This window comes from Gracilinanus agilis, chromosome 1, assembly GCF_016433145.1.
Source record: "Gracilinanus agilis isolate LMUSP501 chromosome 1, AgileGrace, whole genome shotgun sequence".
NCBI lineage: Eukaryota > Metazoa > Chordata > Mammalia > Didelphimorphia > Didelphidae > Gracilinanus > Gracilinanus agilis.
This window is the reverse complement of record NC_058130.1, coordinates 776,664,908-776,680,552: the sequence shown is the minus strand read 5'-3', so window position 1 is coordinate 776,680,552 and position 15,645 is coordinate 776,664,908. Positions and strand designations below refer to the sequence as shown.

The 15,645-nt window shown below is 40.1% G+C and overlaps 1 protein-coding gene across 1 annotated transcript in view; it reads right to left on the bottom strand.

The window, feature by feature from the left end:
• MTMR3 (myotubularin related protein 3) overlaps positions 1 to 15,645 on the bottom strand; it is a 100,573-nt gene that overhangs the window by 69,803 nt on the left and 15,125 nt on the right. The window contains exons 2-3 of the mRNA XM_044674227.1: positions 6,739 to 6,822; positions 1,261 to 1,350 (exon numbers count right to left, since the gene is read on the bottom strand). Coding sequence (XP_044530162.1) covers positions 1,261 to 1,350; positions 6,739 to 6,741 — 93 coding nt within the window. The 5' untranslated portion in view covers positions 6,742 to 6,822. The remainder of the gene's footprint in view (positions 1 to 1,260; positions 1,351 to 6,738; positions 6,823 to 15,645) is intronic.

Genomic DNA, 15,645 nt, shown 5'->3' with positions numbered 1-15,645 from the left:
CTTAACTGGTTTTTGCTTAAAGTTGAGGTCAAAACTTTCCAACAATGAATGTTCTGACATGTAGATTCAAATATCATGACCCTGCAGATTGCTGACTACACAAGTCTATGGAAGCTGGGGATGGCCCATCTCTTTTTTGATGAGATAAAAAAGAGAGAAATAGCATATACAGGTCACTCTCACTCCACTCTTGGGGTGTCACTATATCAAACAGGGGAAGTACTACAAAATCTTAGAAGCTTTAGAAAAAAAGCAGAATGGGCACTCATTGGGAGGAGTAATGACAGAATTATCACCATAGCATTTTCAGTTTTAGAAAGCATTTTCTGCATGACAACCCTCTGAGGCAAGTGGTATAAGTATTATTTCCCCCCTTTTTTCATAGAAAGGGCAATTAATATACACAAAGACTCAGGGAGGTTAATGGACTTGCCCACAGTCACACAAGTAAATGCCAAAGCCTTAATTGAATTTGGGCCCAGCACACTTCCTACGACACTACCCTGACTTTAAATAAACATCCACCTAGTACCACCAGGATATGGAGGAAGTGTAACAAGAAACACAGAGATGAACAAGACACAATCACTGCCCTTAGGGAACTTATAGTCTGGAATTAGAGAGAAGAAATATACATGTATAGTAAGAGAAGTATTAAGGGCTGTGGGAACTCCAAGGAGGGAGAGATCAGGGAAGGCTTCCTGGAGAAGGGGGTACCTGAACAAGGTCATGAAGAACTTCCACAGAGAATAAATGGGGAGTTAGGAGAGAGGAGAGGTCTGAAGGACACCACCTTCCAGGAAGAAGGATTACTGTGACCAAAAGTATAGAACATGCCTGGGAATAGGAAACTGCCTAGTTTGGCCGAGTATATGATATGTGAATGGGAAGTAATTTGAAACAAGGCTTGAAAAGTAGGTTGGGAGCAGACGACAGAAGGTCCTGACTGCCGATCCAGAGGTTGAACTTTATGCAGCAGGCAGAGTAGACAAGTAACATAATTGGAGCTGGGATTTAGGAAGTCAATCTGGCAGTGGCATTTAGGAAAAACTGAAAGGGAGAGACCACAAAGGTAGGGAAGCTAGTTAGGAGACTACTGCAATTGTGAAAGTGGGAAAGTCAGGGAGCCTTGAACTAGGGGAATATGGATAGAACAGAGAAGGTGGAAACAAGGGAGGCCCATCAAAAAGCTCAGCAGCCTTGTTAGCAGCCACACAATGACTAAGAGGTCAAAAAAGACAAAAGTGACCTGGGCATTACCTGAAGATTCTCATCCTCTCGAATCAATTGCTTCCTGGGAAAGATCTGATTGGCCTGGATGCATTCAAGGCTGTGCTGGGTCTCTTCATCCTGGAAAACCCCAAATCTCTGAATAACATTGATGCTGCTCTTATTCACCCATAATAGGGTCTGTTCGACAACAACTAATGGGGCAATCATAACCAGATTCTAGGGACCCATGTAAAGATCACCAGGTCCTAGAGACCATCTAAACTGAGAGTTCTCCTAGAAAAGTTCCAATCCATGTAGGCCACAATCTGAGACACTGAGTGCTTGAACACTAAATGTATGGCCAAAAAGATGGTTCCAACCAAACCACATCTTAATGAAGTTGCTGGTACAAACTTTTCCAGAAAGAATTTATTCTAATTTGTATCAAGGTGGCATCTGTCACTTTAGGTTATCATTCTTGGCAGAGCGGGTTACTGGGGGAAATATAATTTATTAGGAAACTGATCCAGAAATTAAGATACTAGCTACTTACAAAGCAATTTTCAAAAGCCAGAGAAAGTCATACCAACACAAGAAAAACTGTCAGATCCTGGCAAAATGTAAGTTACATTATGTTTCAGCAGTTGAGTAAGCCTCAAGGAGAAAGGTTTTTAATCAAACAAAACAGTCAGGTATAGTTCTGAAGATTAAATCTAACATCAACTTTGGCCATAAAATTCCAATTATATCATTCCCCATTGTAAACAGACCCCAAATGCAAATTAAAGCCTGTGTGACATTTATTTATATTCATGTCAAATTAGCCTAAGAATGGATCTGGTCATACTCGCTGGGTTGTACCAGCTGCACCAATCAATCCAATATAAATGGCTTGGCTTAGAAGATCCCAAAGAGAGCAAGAAATTCAAACCACCAAATCATACATTTTCTTCCCTCCTCCCCCCTCAACAAAAAAACAGAGCTAAGAGCATCCCTGTATTCCTTGGTATTCAGTCTCACTGATTTCTCTCTTGTAGAGCAGAGATGGGGAAAATAAGAGACAGTGTGTTTCAGATGGCCAGGAAGCAGAAAGAGCTGTAGGTCGGGCTTGCATCATAAGACTGACATTCAAGTCCCAATTTGGACCCTTAAGGGTGTGCAACAACGGCAAAAGTCATTCCCCTTCCCTGAGCCTGTTTCCCCTCTGAAAAATGAAGATCGCACTTGGGCTACCTATCTCACAGGTGTGTGCTGTAAGGAGCCAGGGATTCACCCAGATCTGTGGTCTTAGCCATTCAGTGGAGTCTTGCCCACATCCTCTCCTAAGAACACTGCAGGCAGCACACACCTCGCAGTCATCCTGCTTTTCTCCTGACTTCATGAGGTACAGTGGAGACCTGTGGCCTCACCACAGGGCTATCCAATCTTCTCCTTCTAGCCTATATTTCCCTGATGACATCTTTGACTCCTGTTCTTCCCTGGAGTTAATACCTAGTTCGGGCATACAGCCTGCTCCTGCCTACCACATGTCTCTCTCTTGCCCTGGGTGAGAGTCATTTTCACTTCTTCAGAGACTGTTGGATCCTTGGCACCATCAGCAACACCAGGAAAATGTCAGTCTTAAAAAGATGGTTCTTGCTTTCCAGGAAAAGAATGGCATCAAACTGAAGTGCTCATAAACTGATCATTGTGACTGTAGCTATATTGAAAAGGAGTCCATATGAGACTGGGGAATGGTGGGCTTTTGCACTCAAAAACAAAAATCCAAAGGTGACTTTTGTTATTGTTTTGCTCGCCAAAAGGAAATCCCTAGAGACATGTAGGAAAAATTGCCTGTTCAGATGAGCTGAATTTTGAAACTTTTCTGGGGCTGTGAACAAGAGAGCTGTGTGCTCACTTATACCTCCAACAGGTCATCCTCAGACTACCCAGCCTCCTTTTCCAAACCAGCCTCATAAGTCCTCAGAGCTAGAAGAGACATTCATCAATCGCCTCAATGAACTTTGTTCATTTTGGAGGACATTGAGGTCCATGGAGGGAAAGAGCTCGCCCAAAGGCACACACTGGCTTGATGGCAGCCCCAGGGCTCTCAGTACTATATACCATGCTGCCTTTCCCACCTTTTGGGAGCAACACTACTTAACTTCTTCTGGAGAGATGCACTGACCTTTGCACAGAGCCAGGAATGCTAACCTTTAAGTGAAAGAGCAGAAATGAGGTAGGAAGTTAAAAATTAAAGAAGCCTTTTGCCCACACACCCTATCATTCACCTGGGTGCTGACCAAGTCCAATGGATATAACCAAGAAGTAATTGTAAGTGGGACGACAGCATAAGACAAGAAGAATGAGAAAGCCAGGAGAGAAAAGAAGTGTCAGTAGGCTCTGATGAGCCTAAGCAGAGCCTCTGCTAACCTTAACTGGGGGAAAGCAGATTCCTCTGAGATCAAATCCTAACTCAACCTTTTAAAAATCTGATGAAGGCAGAGCCAGCTTCTAGACTGGCAGCTCTTTGAGTCTAAGCCTCTTTTGTATCCCTGGTGCTTAGTACGGTACCTGGCACACAGTAGGTGTTTAATCATTGCTGATTATCTACTAACTTATTGCTCCTTGAGCACAAAGGAATAGGATGAGGGAAAATGCAATGAATTACTTGGGTAGCAATGATGTATAGAAACAAGGAAAGAATTAGCTGCGGACCTTCAGTGTACCCACACACAGTTTAACCCGTGTCCAACAGAGGATTCAGAAGGAGAAAGCTCCAAGGCACAGTAGCCTGAAGAGAAGAAGCAGCTGGAGGCTACTCCTAGGGTGCTGAGCAATGACATCTGGATGGATAGGGTTTCCTTGAACTCACAAGCAAGCCAGTTCTCCTGTTCTCCTTCTCCTCTCTGAGGTCAGGGACCTGCCACCCTATGCAGCATGGGTTAGCTGACAGGCGTACGATGCTTTCAGCTTAGATGAGGCAATGATCAGAGGTCATGGAACCTTAGGGGAAAAAACGGCTGGATCCTATCCTTCCTATCCGTAGTCTCCACTGTTGCTGTGGCACCCAGGGCAAGCTGCCTCCACTCCCTCAGCTTAATCTTCTCATTTCTAAAATGAGGGAATTGAACTCCATAGTCCCCAAGTTCCCTTCCATAGCTGACATTTTGTTCTTTGTATCCCCAGAGCCATTCTAGACACCATCTAGAACATAAATGGTGCTTAATAAATGCTTGAGTGTATGTTGTAAATACCCTTCCAGCTTCAACATTTTATAGATTCCTCCCTGCCATTCCTAACAATATGATTCATGTCACATTTTAGCTCCCCTAAAGTCAGTTATTTCCATCTCCATCTTACTTTTAAGGAAAGAACTGTTTCTGAAAGACCAGGTAAAACTGCAAAAAGAAAAAACTACCCTGCATTAAAAAGGCAGTGAAAGTACTTTTGTCTGGCATGTTAGAAAATGGAGAGAATGAGAAGAGGTGCCAGGGAGGTTAAAAAACAAACCAAAAAATCCACCTCCCATACAAAGAACAAGTTAATGTTGTTCCAGCTGATTTCCAACATATGAATCCCACTGAAATCCTGTGAAGGAAGGAAAGAGCAGGAACTGCACAAGCAAATCCCCACCTCACCTTTCAAAGAGTAGTACCAGCTGGCATCTTTAGAACACTTTCTATACATTAACTCACTAGATCTCAAGAAGAGCTGAGAGCATTATTAACTCCTTTTAAATTTGAGGAAACTAGAGTTGCTCCATGCTCAGGATCACATATCAAGGACATGCTGGTGGTGGCATGTGGGTTCAGATCTCTTCCCATTCCAAATTCAGTCCTCTCACCATGACAGCCTGCACCCCTCTAACACAAGAGATGACTAGTAACCGGACACCCAGATATGCTCCCTTATAGCAATCTCCATCACTGTCCTGAGATCAAAGAACCACAGCTACAGGGACTTGTTCTGTAAAACATCTAGTCCAATCTATTCATTTGTAGATGAAAAAACTGAGTTCAGGAGGAAGGGAAATGATTTTTTCCAAGGTCCAAGAGTAACAAGTTAGTGGAAGAGTTGGAATCAGGGAGAAGGTGACTTTGTAGGGCTTTGTAGTTGATGGCATTTTTCTCTGACTGCCTCTACTACACTGACTTTGAGAGAGCCAGTAAGCAGAGGAAAAATAGGGCCAGTAAATCCATCAGGCCTGGGGTTTAGAGACCTTGGTTCAAGTCTCCGGCTGTTACTTCTTTACTATACAGCCATCAGCAAGTCACTTAACCTCTCTCAAAACCTGAGTTTTCTATCTGTAAAATATAAAAAACAGTAACATGAATAGTATTAATATCAAAGAGTGATTGGGAGCATGCACTGCAAACCTGTCTGGGACCCTTGGAGCTAGAAGTGGAGCATTCAGAGAAGGCCTAGAGTAATCCCTAATGAGTATTTCCTATCACCCTGGCTCATTGAGGCCTTGAAGCACTCCACATTTCACTGGAAGAATGGGATCTCCACATTTATCTGGTAAGGACAATAGGAAGTTTTCAGAGTTGAGAGAAAGGAAAGAGACATAACAAATAAATGAAAAATTATTTCAGAAGTGCTATCTGTGTGCCAAGCACTGTATTAAGCACAAAGGATACAGATACAAAAGCAAAGATGGTTTCCACCCTAAAAGAGCCTGTATTCTGACCAAGGACACTAGAGGGAGGCCATATCCTGGGTAAAGGTTACAAGGCTTGGGAGGCAGGGGGAGCTGATCTACTTATGGCTCTAGGGTAGAGGAGTACAGGTGAAGGAAAAAGAGCAGAGCAGGAAGCACCAGACTCCCACAGTGCAGGGAAACCTTGGGGGCATAATAAAGCATGGCTGGGGTAGCAGACCCCAATAAAAAGAGACCAGGAGAATTTGTGTGAAAGGGAAAAATATGGTATTATTTCCTTTGAAAAAGGAAGGTATATACACAGAAATTATGAAGACCAAAGGGAAATTCTTTCCCTGTATCTGTTGACCAAAAATAGCTCACCATTACTGTACATCTTTGCCCAGTTACAAGGTGCTTTCCTTACCACAAAGCCTTCAGGTTCTGCATCAGCTCTTTCAGGGACTAGCCTGATCATTCAAATAATAATTTAAGCACTTTACAAATATTATTTCATTTGACCTTCACAACCTCCCTGAGGGGCATATGCTAGTTATTATCCCCGTTGTACAGATGAGGAAACAGAGGCTGAGTGAGGCCGAGTTCAGTGATGGTAAGGAAGAAGGCCTGGTAAATCTCAGCCACACCACCAGACCCATAGCTTCTAGGTCTCTGGGCTTCCAGTGAATGACAAAGCCTCTAATGACAAAGCCAATGACTCTTTCTGGAATCTCCCTCTAAATCCTATTCTCTTAAGAAGAGGCCAGAAGTAGATGAAGGTTTGGTTCAAAGAAATTAAGCTATGATCTGGACCAGAAAGCTTAACTATTAATCTAGAGGTTCAGATGAATTATGAGGCTATATCTGAGTCTGACATTTTTTCTTTGAAAACTCTTTATGCTTACCATGACAGGAAGCCCAGATTAGGAGGAGAGATCCTCGTCTTAGCTCAGCAGATAGCAAGGTTCTTCTTCCTGTTACAGTGAAATCTAGAGAAAAAAGGGGGAAAGTGTCATTGATTTTTTTTTCCAATTGATAACCTTCTTTCAATTTAAGATTTTAATGACCTAACCAAAAGCAATCAGAAAATTGCTAACTCCTACTCTATTGATATGTAAACCCAATAATTCACTTTTTAAAATCCTATCCCTGAACAAATGGTGTAAGTTTTAGCTTACACTGAAGAATTAAAATTGGTCTGATTTTTCTAAAAAGATTCTCTCCTGGACAGAAAAGTTCACTTTATGGTTCATTCCATAAACCAAGTAATATTCATAAAAACAGAAATTAATGAAGTAAAAAGCTTCAGGCATAAAAATAAACCATTTTTATTCATACACAGAAAAATTCCCTGTAGCTCACTAATAATTAGTTAACTCTGGAAAATATTATGCATTCCTCATTTACAAGTGAAGGCTATAGGTAGGTACAATACACAGTAATTTTTTTTAAACCCTTACCTTCTGTCTTGGGAGTCAAAACTGTGTATTGACTCCAAGACAGAAGAGTGGTAAGGGTTAGGCAATGTGGGTCAAGTGACTTGCCCAGGGTCACACAGCTGGGAAGTGTCTGAGGCCAGATTTGAACCTAGGACCTCCTGTCTCTAGGCCTGGCTCTCAATCCACTGAGCTACCCAGCTGCCCCCTACAATGCACAGTATTAACAGTAATCTAGTTAGTGTATGTTAAACCCAAAGATCTAAACTAACAAATTTTTGGGAAAACTGGAAAGCAATTTGGCAGAAATCAGATATAGTCCAACATCTTATATCATATACTAAAAGATAGAGTTCAAAATGGATTTATGGTTTAGGCTTAAATAGAACAAATTAAGGGAGCATAGAATAGTTCACCTGTCAGATCTAAGGATAAGGGAAGAATTTATGACCAAATGAGAAAGAGAGAAAAAACATCACAGGATGTAAACTGAACAACTTTGACTATCTTAAATTTAAAAGATTTTGCACAAACAAAACCAATGCAGCCAAAATCAGCAGGAAAGCAAAAAACTGGATAAAGAGTTTTAGCAGCAAGTTTCTCAAGTTTCAATTATATAGAGAACTGAATCAAATTTATAAAAATGAGTCATTCTCCAATTGAAAAATGGTCTAAGTATATGAATAGGCAGTTTTGAGGAGAAGAAATTGAAGCTATCTATAGTCACATGAAAAAATGCTCCAAATCACTATTGATTAGGGAAATGTAAATTCAAACAACCTCTGAGGATCTACTTCATAGCTGTAAGATTAGCTAATATGACAGAAAAGGAAAATGACAAATACTGGAGAGGATGTAGAAAAACTGGGACATCAATGCATTGTTGATGGATTTGTGAACTGATCTAAAAAGCACTTTGGAATTATGGCCAAAGGGCTATAAAACTATGCATACCCTTTGAGCCAGCAATACTACTATTGGTTTTGTGTCCCAAAGAGATTAAAAAACAAAAGGAAAAGGATCTATATCTGCAAAAAATATATATTTATAGCAGTTCTTTTTGTGATGGCAAAGAATTAGAAGTTGAGGAGACGTCCATCAGCTGGGAAATGGCTAAACAAGTTATGGTATACGACCATGATGAAATGGTTATTGTCCTTCATTTTGGAAGGGGCCCAAAATGACATCATTATTTGGAATCAATGTACAATGTGTCCAACTGCAACTATTCAATCAGACCAATAAGCTCAGAAGGCTACACTATAGGATTAAATAAAGATAGTCAGTATGAACATTTGGTATATGATAGTGAAGGAAGACTATTGTGCTATAAGAAATAAGGAGAATGCTTTCAGAAAAACCTGGACATACAAAAGCAAGCACAACCAGGAAAGCATTATACAAAGTAATAGTGATATTGTACAATGATCAACTATGAATTACTTAGCTATTCTCAGCAAAACAATGATTTAAGCCAATCCTAAAGAACTCATGATGAAAAATGCTATCCATCTACAGAGAAAGAAAGAACTAATGAAGTATGACTGCAGATCAAAGCATACTTTTTTAAACTTACTTTTTTTTGGACTGTTTTCTTTTGCAACATGGTTAATATGGAAATGTTTTGCATGACAGTGCATGTATGAGCTATATCACATTGTTCACCTTTTCAAGGGATGAAGGAGAGAGGAAGAGAACATGGAACTCAAATTTTTTAGAAGAATGTTTTAAAGATTAACATATAATTGAGGAAAAACCAAAATATTTGAAAAAATTAAAAATAGAGGTTAACCGTATCTGTTGAACATTGTGACTTTGATATTAAAAGTTCATCACATGAACAAGATGATTTCAGAAAGAGCTGGAAAGACCTACATGAACTGATGCAGAGTGAAATAAGCAGAACCAATAAAACATTAAGCACAGTAACAGCAACACTGTAGAAATGATCAACTGTGAAAGACTTAGCTACTCTTAGCAATATAATGATCAAGGACAATTCTGAAGGACTTATAATAAAGAATGCTAGCCATCTCCAAAGAAAGAACTATTGATATGTTGGAATGCAGATCAAAGAACACGATTTTTTGCTTTAGTTTATTTGGGTATTTACTTTGGGGTTTTGGTTTTTTAACATTACTCTTTTATAAAAATTAACAATATGGAAACATGTTTTGCATGATAATACATATATAATCTAGAATGAATTGCTTGCCAGCTCCAAGAAGAAGGAGACAATTTGGATCATATAACTTCAGAAAACTTATGTGGAAATTTGTTCTTACATGTAATTAATAAAATAATTTTTTTACCAAAAAAAAGTAAAATTTAAAAAATTAAAAATTCATCATGATCAATTTTCAAGCCCAAACATTTTCTCACATATTAACACATATAAAGTATTAAGCATCTCACCAAATCAAACCAAATAATAGTGTGAAAGAGAATTTGTATTCCCTTTGTCTATTTTAAATTAATCAATCAAGAAGTTAAAGTACCCCAACTTAACACTTAGTAAAGTCACTAACAAAGAAAGTTCAAACCCTAAAAAGGCCACAAGCACTGTCCCTCACCCTCTACCCCCCACCCCACCCCAAGGCAGTGCTAGGCAAACTGAAAGGCTGTGATGGGTTCCTGAGATGTGATAGCACAGCCCACCATGAAAGGAAAGAGAAACCAGAAAGAAAAGAAGTGATGTGGAGAAAACTGCTTATAAAAAGGCCAGCTCAGAACATTCTGATTCATTCTGCTGCCTTGATGGCTCTTTGTTGAGGGAGGACTTCTGCACTGGATTTCTTCTGGGTTGGTGACTTAGGCTGAAGAGACTCTCAGGGACTTCCACCTGAAGATTAGAACCTGGAGGCTAAGACTCTCCCACTCTTCTAGTTGGAAACTGGGACCTGAGGGAGTCTTTGTCGGAGTTGAGCTGGATTTCTTCAGATCAGCAATTATAGGATATTTAGTTAGGCAATATTTTCTACCTCCTTCCTACATTTCCCCCTTTACTATCTCTACCCTGCTGTAATAAAGCTACTAGAACCTCGTGACTTAAGAGTTAATTTTTTATAAGTGATGACCACAACAATTCTTTTTTTAATTTTTTTTACCATTATTATCTTTGTCAAACCAAATGTTTAATTATTACATTTGGTGGGGGCAGCTGGATAGCTCAGTGGATTGAGAGCCAGACCTAGAGGCAGGATGTCCTAGGTTCAAATATGACCTCAGATACTTCCTAGCGGTGTGACCCTGGGCAAGTCACTTGACCCCCATTGCCTAGCCCTTACCACTTTTCTTCCTTGGAACCAATACACAGTATTGATTTCAAGATGGAAGGTAAGGGTTTAAAAAAAATGTTATTACATTTGGCCACCCAATTTTAATTATACCTACTATGAGTGAGGAACTATGTAAAATACAGAAAATTTAAGGAGAATTTCCATTCTAGTCAAAGAGAACAGCCAGACCATGGGTATCACTGAGATTATTCAAAGCCTAGTGCTCAAGTCCTCTTAGGTACAGACAGATACAAAGATAATAATGCTGAGTAGTATATGCTAAGTGTCTAAAAGATAGGTACAGGCAACAAATGGCTAGCAGAGAGAGCGCAAATGATTACCACCAACTATAGTAGTCAGAAGCCTCCACAAAAGACAACTGAGTAAGATTTAAATAGGCAGAGAGGAGTAAAGATAGTGCCTATAGGCAATCAAGGTAAACTAAGGCCAGAGGGTAGAAAGTTTGGAATCCCAAGCTATTCCCAGACACAATCTAGGAAGCAACAGGGAATCACTAAAGATACGAACATGAACACGATTAAAGGATTATTTTGGCATAATTACTCCCCTCCCTCAATAAAATCCAATGACTCCCTATTTCCTCCAGAAGCAAATACAAAATGCTCAGTTTGGCATTCAAAGCCCTCCATAACCTGGCTTCCTCCTTACCTTTCCAGTCTTCCTACACCTTATTCCCTACCACATTCTCTGATCCAGTGACACTTGTCCCACAGATAAGATATTATCATCTACTGGCATACCTGGAACATTCTCCTTCCTCTATTCCAACTACTCACCTTCCCAGCTTCCTTTAAATACTAATTAAAAACTCCCGCTTCCACAGAAAGTCTTTCCCAACCCCTCTTAGTTCCAGGGCCTTTCATCTGTTACTTCTTATTCATTCTATGTAGATAGAGCTTGGTTTCTATAGATTTGCTTTCAGATTGTCTCCTCTATTAGACTGTAAGTTTCTTGAGGGCAGGGGCTGTCTTTTGTCCTTTTGTATCTCCAAAGCTCTGAACAGTGCCAGATACATATATATTACTAGGTGCTTGATAAATGCTTACTAACAGCCTGCGTAGTAGAGATGGGTTCAGGGGAGACTAGTTTTGGAAGCTACTGCAATATTCTAGACAGGAGGTGATGGGATACAAGAGGATTTCCAACAAACAATATTGGTGACTAGCTGAATGCAATGACAGGGAGAAATCAGAACCAGAAAGTCCAAAAGGAGAAGATGAGGATGATTAGTGAGGATAACAATAATTAAAGGAGATGTAATCTCCTATCCTTCTATCAGAGGCAAGATTACACAGTGATTGGTGGATTTTGGTTCTTGGCATTGTATTCTTTCCATTTACAATGTTGGGAGTCATCCTATATACTAGTATTTCCATTCCAATTTCAGTGAGTGTTTCTTAATTTACAAGAGAAGGAAAGAGATGGAATTCTCATACACCTTTTCTCATTTCATCAAAATTTTATTTTATTTTCAGATCCTCATTCTCCCCTTCCTACTTCTTTCTTCACTGAAAAAGCAAGAAAAAACAAACCTATTACAAACATGTATCTTCAAGCAAACAAATTGTTACATTGATAGCCCCCTCACCATCCACCACCACACACACAAAAATCTGTAAACTGCACTCTAAGTTATCACCTCTCTATGAGGTAAACAACATTATTTTATCTTGCGTCCTCTGGAATTGTTGCTGGCCATTACTCTAAGGAGGAGACAGCTAGGTAGCTTAATGTTTAGAATGCTGGGCCTAGAGTCAGGAAGGTCAGAGTTAAAATTCAAACAGACACTTACTAGCTGAGAGACCCTAGGCAAATCACTTAACCTCTTTGCCTTAATCCACTGAAGAAAGAAATGGCAAACCACTCTAAGAAAATCCATGGAAAGTATGGTTCATATGATCAAGAGCCAGAAACAACTGAATGACTAAACAAACATTATTCTAATAAGAGTTTCTAAGTCTTTCAAAGCTGTCTTAACATTACGTTTACTATATAAATCTCCTGGTTCTACTCATTTTACTATCAGTTCATATAAATCTTCCCAAGCTTCTCTGAAACCATTTCCTTTATCATTTCTTATAGCACATCCAAATACCACTTGTTTAGCCACTGCCCGGGTGATGAGCACCCCTTCAATTTCCAGTTCACTGCCACCACAAAAAAAAAAGCTGCTATACATATACGTGTGTGTGTGTGTGTGTGTGTGTGTGTGTGTATATACACTCACTCACTCTCCCCCACATACTCTATAATTCACTTAACACTAGCCTTGGTGCTGTTCCTCCAACACAACACTTCAACTGCTAACTCCAAGCTTTTTTCTGGCTGTCCCCTGGGCCTAGAATTGTCCACCTCCTCAATTACTCAAGTCTCAACTAAATCTCACCTTGTAAAAAAAGTCTGTCCTGGGTGTCCTTCATGCTCATGCCTTCCTTCTGTTTTGACTTTATCCTGTCTAGAGATTGCCTATAGTTTGCTTCCATAGCTCCTATACAGAGCTGTCTCTGCCTTTATTTAGACTGGGAGTTTCTTGAATGCAGGGGCTGCTTCTGTCTTTCTTTGAACCACCACTAGCACTTAGCACAGTACCTGATACACTACAGGTGCTTCATAAGTGTTTACTAATTGTCTGATCTTCAATTCATTATGTTTCTGCACAAACCCTCCCTTCTCCCTAGCTTTCCTATTACTCTTAAGTCTCAGGTGTTCTCTCAACTTCAGTGTCACCCTTTGACTCTTCAATCACTCTCACCAACCTTTCCTGCTATTCAGTCAGTTGTCTGGTCCTGTAGATTCTACCTTGTAACAACTTGACTTTGTGCCCTCTTCTCTCTTCTGATCCCTTTTAATATTAGTTTCTTCCCTCTGTTGAGTATTTCCAGTTTTCCCAGGATATATTTCATTGGACATGGTTGTCTGCATTTGTCTTCCCCACTGACACTGGGAGCTCAATGAAGGGAGAGGCTGATTTTACTTTCCTTTCTACCCTAAGCACTCACTGAAAGCACTAAAGTGCTTAATAAATGCTTGTTGGCTGGGGAGAGACAGGATCAGCACTAAAGAGTACATGTTAGGACATAAGATGCAAGAAGACTAGAAACATAGGTGGGAGCTAGGTCAGGTTATGGAGGGTTTTGAATGCAAAGCAGGAGTGGTGATTAGGAGAGGAGGGAGAGACACACAGAGAGAAACTTATAATAAATATAGAAGGAAGTGGGATTTGAGTTCCACCTTCCAGGATGGGGAAAGTTGAAGAAGACAAACAGAGTGATCATGAGAACAGAGATATAAAGAGAAGAACAAGGATGGTTAAAGGGACAAATGGCTGGCCCACTCAACAGGGAAATAGAAATCTCAGGGTTATGTGAGCCACCAGGGCTACCCTGAACCTGCTGCTCCCCTTCTGATAATCCCTCAGCTCAGGAAGACCTGAGTTCAGATCCTGTCTCAGATGCTTACTAGCTATGTGACTCTAGGCAAGCCACTTAACTTTTGTCTGTCTCAGTTTCCTCAAATTGGGGGAGGGGGGGTGCACCACACAGTATTGTGAGGATCAAATCAGATAAGATTTGCAGCCCTCCTATTTATAGGGTCAAAGCACGTATGCCTAAAAGTCCCCCTAACAATCATCTAGTCCAATTCCCTCATTTTACAATCCAGCAATCTGAGGTATAGAACATATCAATGAGTGAAGTGATGGTTGAATTGGAAAACAATCTTTGTATCAAATTTCCTTTTAGGAGTCTAGTATCCCAAAATATATAAACAATTAACATATATAAGACTAATAGCCACCCCCATTAGATAAGTGGTCAAAGGACAAAAACAGTTCTCAAAAGAAGAACTACAAACTATTAACAACCACAGGAAAGCATGTCCCAAATCACTAAGAATAAAAATGTAAATCTAAATTAGTTCTGAACTTTCACCCTACAAAGAGACAAAGATTATTTTAAAAGGGCAATGGTCAATGTTTCAGGGATTGTGGGATGATAGGAACACTGATCCACTGGTGAAGTTATGAACTAACATGACCATTTTGCAAATCAATTTAGAATTATGCAAATGAAGTAACCAAAATGTCCATAGACTTGGAGCCAGAGATTCCATCACTGGGCTTATATCTCCAAGGTAGCAATTGATAAGAAGAAAGTTAGCAGTATTTTTTTGGTGATAGCTAAGAAACAAAGTAGATGCCTAAAGTAGATTGGGGGAGAGCTAAATAAATTGTGGTATGAGATACTGGAACATTCCTGTGTTATAAGAAATGATGTGTGATGAATACAGGGAAGCATGGAAAGATCTATATGAACTGATGCAGAGTGAAGTCGGCAGAGCCAAGAAAATATATGTAGGGACCATGACAATGTAAATGGAAAGAACCACACTCAAAAAAAAAAAAAAAAGCAAAGTAAAAGTAGCAAAATTATAAAGCTGATATAGGATTCAAACTAAGAGAAATAAAGAGGACACCCCCAACCCATCTCCCTTCCAAAGGTGGGAGGTCCACAGATAGCTTTACAGGCTTTTCCGATGCAATGATCAGCTGTTGGTTTATTCATCTTTTCTTTCTTCCTGTGTCTTAAAAAACTACTTTTGAGGGGGCAGCTGGGTAGCTCAGTGGATTGAGAGTCAGGCCTAGAGACGGGAGGTCCTAGGTTCAAATCTGGCCTCAGACACTTCCCAGCTGTGTGACCCTGGGCAAGTCACTTGACCCCCATTGCCTACCCTTACCAATCTTCCACCAAGGAGCCAAATACACAGAAGTTACAGGTTTAAAAAAAAAAAAAAACAATTACTTTTGTTATTTGAAATGTTGAACTCTGGGAAGGGGAAAGATACTGGGGTAAAGTCTCAGGCTGTAAAAATTAAAACAAAAGACCTCAATTTGAAAATACTTGTTTAGGGGCAGCTGGGTAGCTCAGTGGATTGAGAGCCAGGCCTAGAGATGGGAGGTCCTAGGTTCAAATCTGGTCTCAGATACTTCCCAGCTGTGTGATCCTGGGGGTAAGTCACTTGATCCCCATTGCCTACTTTTACCACTCTTCTGCCTTGCAGTCAATACACAGTATTGACT